The 5936-nt window shown below is 41.0% G+C and overlaps 1 protein-coding gene across 2 annotated transcripts; it reads right to left on the bottom strand.

The window, feature by feature from the left end:
• Positions 1-3553: 3553 nt before the first annotated feature.
• LOC110026302 (PHD finger protein MALE MEIOCYTE DEATH 1-like) lies at positions 3554-5930 on the bottom strand. Of its 2 annotated transcripts, none has more exons than XM_020727190.1 (3): positions 5825-5930; positions 5103-5346; positions 3554-5016 (listed from the first exon to the last, which is right to left on the bottom strand). In XM_020727190.1, the coding sequence occupies exons 2-3, from the start codon at positions 5306-5308 to the stop codon at positions 3606-3608; spliced, it is 1617 nt and encodes a 538-aa protein (XP_020582849.1). In that variant the 5' UTR covers positions 5309-5346; positions 5825-5930; the 3' UTR covers positions 3554-3605. The 2 variants fall into 2 exon arrangements, with proteins under 2 accessions (XP_020582849.1, XP_020582848.1); XM_020727189.1 differs by lacking the exon at positions 5825-5930 and adding an exon at positions 5446-5818.
• Between the last annotated feature and the right edge of the window lie 6 nt (positions 5931-5936).

The following is a 5936-nucleotide window of genomic DNA, read 5'->3' as shown; positions in this document are numbered from 1 at the left end:
TATCCCTCAGTTAACACCAAAATGAATGAGATGAGGGTGCAAATAAATATTATGATGGAGATATTGCAAAACTATCATAGAAGACACAGTCCCTATTTCGCTTGTCAATAATCAAACATCTACTAGTATTCTCAACAAATCACACATGAACTCAATACCTCAAGCATTTGGAGTATATGATGTTTCTAAGGAAGAACTCGATTAATCCTTATAATAACACAACCAACTTCTTAACATGGTCCAAGTGATGATGAATGCGTAACAACTGCTTAGTTAGAAAACATCATCAATGAAAAGATCAAAGTTGTTATAACTTAAGAATATATTGATAAGCTGAATAACATACATACCACTCAGTTCTTATAGATTAACTTATTTAGCCCCTAAAGTTCAAATTACAAATTCAACTTATATATAGGAGATAATGGTATGTATGTAATTGTTCTAAGAACAAATCTTATCATCAAAAAGTAACTTGAAAAATGTTTATTCAAAATCATCATCTAAATACAAATTAAATTAAAATAATCCACAAATACAAAATTTATCACATCTACTAGCTAGTGATTCCAAAAACAGGTTTTAGTCAAACTATGCTTCAATGTTCTTCCAACTAGAATCTTCTTTCAATCTCTATAAAATTTTGGAATTAAATCATATAAGCATGTTACAACAGTTATATGAACATGTCGAGATTCAATTTGGCTCGACCTTGCCAATTACTGCAATATTTGCACTTCAAATATTCATTAATCAAATATATCATAAGGAAAATCAAAGATAATTGATACATGAGTGTTCTGTTATAATAGTTTTTAGCCCGTTTCATGATCTCACCAAACAATATGAACCATTCCGAATAAATAAAGTTGTAGTTACAATATGAAAGTGGCAACCACCACAACACTTATCAAACTCTAATAATTTGAAATGACATTTAATCCTCTAGTCAAACATATGCTAACAATAAACTATGAAAAGCTTAATAAAACTATTTTCTGGACTACAACGAACATGTTTCAAATGTTTGGCTTATCATAAACCATAACGCATCAAAGGTAATAATCACTAAAAGAAACTACTTCCATAAGAATTACTTCACAAAATTATAACTTTCATAAATAAAAATATTCATTTATGGAATAACCAACATCTACAAAATGTAATTTACATCAGTCACTTACAAAAATATTCATTTATGGTACAAACATTATGAATAAACAAGATAACTAGAACAATCACAAACTTAGGACTACAATACTACATACTTAATTTTACAAAAGTTCATACTCCAAAATATTTTGACATCTTCACAACTCATTAACTTCAACAATAACATTGGTGTCTCCATAAATATAATGTAATAAATGTGACCATAACATTGATCGAAATCAATATATTGATAATAAATTTCAAATCATTAAAGTTTTATTGTTGACACTTTTGCAATACTGTCATCAAATTTAACATCATTCATTTCATTTATTCATTTAAATACTTATAATTGTTCTCCGATCAATTTTTTATACAACGATAGAATTCTCCTTCATAACTTGTATCTTTATAGGATGTATACACTGCACAAAACAAGTTCAAGTTACAATAATCTCTTTGATTAGTGATTTCTTGTGAAATCGATGAATGACTTGAGCTCATACTCCTTATATCTTGTTATAAAAGAGAAAGGAATTGTAAATAAATTATTTGTATAATATATATGTGTGTGTGTGTGTGTGTGTGTGTGTGTAAAGACTTAAAATAAATTTTCATGTATAATAATAACACCAGAATTACATGCTTCCTAAACCACACTTTTTTTCCAATACATGCCCACATTCCCATATAGGCCTCTTCCTTATACAATAGAAATTGTATTTCAGTTTCTAAAAGTTTAAAAAATAGTCTTTTGGATAAAATGTGAAGATTTGGGCTGTATGAAACTAAAAATTAAAGCTTAGCGTTAGATATATTGATGCTTAAAATTTGGGTGGTATACAGGTGAAAACCCCGTTAAAAGACATTGTTGTGGCCTTCAAGAAAACAATAGTAGGGTTTACTTGGCGAGTTCTCGAATAGGGAGTGAGTGATAGAGAGGGCGTTCGTAAGATATGTGAGCGAGTGAGAATTCTCGAAAGATCCTTAAAGCAAAGCAATCATAATCATCAGTGCTTACTATATGAATGGGCATTGGTAAAGGAGTGCGAGAGATGATTTAACACAAATTTTTCTAGAATATCCTTATCGTGACACTGCAGTCTCATATCTTAACAATTATTCAGTTTAGTGGACAAGACATAAAGGGCAATTGTGGTCATTTAGCGCAGTGTGGTCTCTGCTCCAAATTTCATACTATTTTTTACTTTTCAATGTAAATGTTAAGGTACTTTTCAATGTAAATGTTAAGGAGGTAGAAAGTGAATCCCCTTGCTTTAGGAGTTCTTTGGTTGGATGTTTCAATGCATAAATTATAGAATCACATAGTAATTATAATGTATAATTTTATAAATCTAAGAGTTGTTTGGTTGTATTTAAATCAAATGAATTGAAATATTTATGTTTGGTGGGCTTAGGATATGTTTATAATGTAAAATTCTGTGTTATTTTCCTCTCTCTCTCTCTCTCTGAATTTAGAAGAGAGATGAGAGGGCATAGAGGCAAAATTGAAAGGGTTTGAGCCAGGTGCTACAGTAAGAGCAAGTGCACGGAGGAGGAAAACGACCAGCAATGAGAGCTACAGAGAGGAAATTCAAGTTGTGAAATGAGGGAGAGCTGTTGTGAAACCTTTGCCTAAAAAATAACCATAAGGAAGAAGATTTGTGAGGGGGAGTTCGACGACTTGTTGGCAGCAGACTTGAAGGGAGACGGCAGAGATCGGGGAGCAAATGCGAGAGGAGAAAGATGGGAGTTTGGGGATTAGACACGTAAATCCATGCCAAGCTGATCCGTAATGAGAAAAAGAGGTGGCGAAGTGGGATCGTGTTTTCTCTTCCTTAACAAAAGGGTGGGAGAAGAGGATTTTGGGGTCGTGACGGAAGGGAGATAAATGTTTGACATTGAAGAAATTAGTGGTATGCAAGCAAATATAAAGATTTATGTGTTGCACATGCAAATCTTAAAGATTTGCGTGGCACACAAGTAAAACCCCTTAAATGTTTTGGGTGCCAGTAATGTAAATAGTGAAGTTTGGATGTGAGATAATGTAATTGTATTAATTTCGAATGTTGTGAATGCAAATCTCCCTTGAAATTATAAATAACATCTCATTGCCTACCTCAAACTCTTTTCGAATCAATCTATTTTATACATGCCAGCAGCCATAACATAACAAGTGCCGCCACAAAATTTTAATTTCAGTACAAAAGCGCAAGTAAATTGAAACAATTCGATGCATCACCTTGCACCAAATTTTCCAAGGGGTCCAAAGACCCCATTTTTATTCAAACAATCCGACTATATATCCACAAAACATTTACATCCATTAGCTACCTGACAGGCAACTGATTAGCATTAACGAAAGAATTGAGGACGCTCTCGCGAATTTTTTTTTTTTAAAAAAAAAGTAACAACACTGCCGATCGACGTAGCTGTATCCGAATCATCTTCCCCTACAACCAGGGCAGATCAAACGCGTCTTCGAAGCTAGCAGCTGCGCCGAGGATGGAAGATCCGCAACACGAGCACAGGAACAGTGGCGGCACTGGCTGGTCATCAGATATGCCGATGCAGCGCGTGTGATGCCACACATCGCAGCTATCACACGCCACCATCCGTTCCCCATCATCATCCCGAGCGCCGCACGAGCAGCCCACCGCCCAAGAATCCGCTCCACCCTCGTACCGAAGCTCGCATTCCAAATCCACCCCCTCCCCGCTCACATTAATGACCGAACCCGATTCAGCACCACCAACCATCACCGGATCCCATTCCTCACCTTCCACCCCGTCCAACCTCCGCAAACTGAATCCCTCCATCATGCAATAGGTTTCCCTCGTAGCTTTCTCCGCTTCCCTTCGCAAATCCCCAATCGATGCGTGTGCCTCAACTACCACAACCTCCGGTGGCATAAGGGGCCGCGTGAGCTTCTTCATCTCCCTCGCGCTCGGCATCCACTGGACCATAAATCTAAGCCGGTCGTCGTTGTCGTCCACTAGCGGGAATATTTTGATCCAATGCTTACCATCCAGAACGGCCCGCGCAGCTTCCGGCTTAGACGACACCAGGGCCTGACAAACCACCTCCAGTTCTCGCTTGACATGCCCCGCACCCAACAATGCCGTCATCGGTGATTCCTCCACCCCTCCACCGGCGTCGGAAATTTCCTCTAAGCGGAACTCAAGCACGCGGGTGGTCGGGTTGGAAGTTCGGCGCACGACGTGGCGGCCGACGATACAGTTGCCGAGCGATTTCAGTACGAAATCGAGGAGTCCTGTGTCGCCAATGGTGAGGCGCGCGGCATCGCGGACTTCCTGTCGTGTCATCCAGCCGTGTTCCAGTAGGACATCCACAATCACCTCCGCGGCTACGCGAAGCCTCCTGACAGGCCACCGGCTCTCTAGATCTGCAGCCACCGTGTCAAAATCTCGGCATCGCTTCCGCTTTTCCACTGCAGCTGATCTTTTTGTCTGCTGTCTGGATAGCGACGGCGGCGGCGGCGGCGGAGGAGGAGGAGGAGGATTGTGGGGTGGCATGGCCGGCTGGTTTTTGAGGCTGAGGAGGTACCGTAGAAGATCTCGTACATTGGCTGGCCCTGCAAAGGGCTCAAACTGGTTGGACCAGCGAAGCCTGTTGTGGACGGCGATGATTCGGCTGACTTCCGAGCTACAACCGACAAGCTTGTCCAGTGGGAGAGACGAGAGCTGTTCCAGCCCCTGGGAGTAAGCTTCCTCTGTCACGCCAAAGCTTCCCATTCGGTACCGGTAGGCCCAGCGGCTGAACCAGGGGGAGCCATATGCAACTCCGAGAAGAAGCCTGAGGTCGATTGATTTCTTTCGAGCTGTGTCCACCACCGTCACCTCCCTGCACCAGAATCAGAACAAGTAATTAATTGGCAGATCGATGCATTGGGGAGAGAAAGTAACTGTAAGTTTGGTAGAAATACATACCGGACGCGGAGGGAAGTGCAGAGGCGATCCCAAAGGTCCATGAATTGGTGGCCGGAGATGAACTTTGAGCCTCCTTCACGGCCGTTGATGCAGAGGAGATGGCCGAAGCCGTTACAGTGAAGGAGGCCGTGGAGGAGGTGGTTATGGAGAAGACAGGCGTCTTTGTGCAGGGGCTTATCCCAGTCGTCGTCGGCGGGAATTATCATGTGATACCTCCTCCTTGACACCAAATGATGACTCCAACCTATCAATTAAAACGTAAACCATTTTTAAACTGCAAACAGAAGACCACATTATGTTTAAAATCGCTACACCAATGGCTACAAGAAAACTAAAAAAATACTAGAAGGGGTCGTCGATGGTCAATCGAAGTCCATCTAGTCAAACAGCTGCTGTCTGAACAGTTTCTCGACCGTCTGATGATCTTCCACTCCACCAGGCACGGATCTTGGTACAAAGAAAATGCATCAAGAGTCGTGCGTGTAGCTAGACCCCAAACCATGGTCACTAAAACAAGAAAAGCTCTGCAGATTTTAGAAGAAAGATCCCCCGCCTTTAGCTCGTTGCAGAATTACAGAGCTAAACTCATCTGAGTGGAGCAAGAAGCATCGGAAGAACACGAGACACATAATTTGGGAATGGCGACCACGGAAAGCTTTCGATTACGGAAAGATGGAAAAACCCCATTGCCGGAAGATTTAAGAAGAGGGCTGTAAACTAACCGCAACAGCGACAATAGTCGCAGAAAGGATTGGACGAGCGGCGAACGAGCTCTTCCACCGTGTACAGGGGGATCAAGACGCCGGTCTTCTCGTCAACAAGAAGCGTGCACCA

The sequence above is a fragment of the Phalaenopsis equestris genome, unplaced genomic scaffold (assembly GCF_001263595.1).
Source record: "Phalaenopsis equestris unplaced genomic scaffold, ASM126359v1 Scaffold000364, whole genome shotgun sequence".
Lineage (NCBI taxonomy): Eukaryota > Viridiplantae > Streptophyta > Magnoliopsida > Asparagales > Orchidaceae > Phalaenopsis > Phalaenopsis equestris.
The sequence above is the reverse complement of the archived record's forward strand: the minus strand, read 5'-3'. Positions and strand labels throughout refer to the sequence as shown.

Bases quoted from the DNA above. Each gene is read 5' to 3' on its own strand.
- LOC110026302 (XM_020727190.1), bottom strand. From the start codon at position 5,308: ATGATAATTCCCGCCGACGACGACTGGGATAAGCCCCTGCACAAAGAC. The intron at 5,017-5,102 runs GTATGTATTTCT...ATTCTGGTGCAG, and splicing joins TGCACTTCCCTCCGCGTCCG to GGAGGTGACGGTGGTGGACA.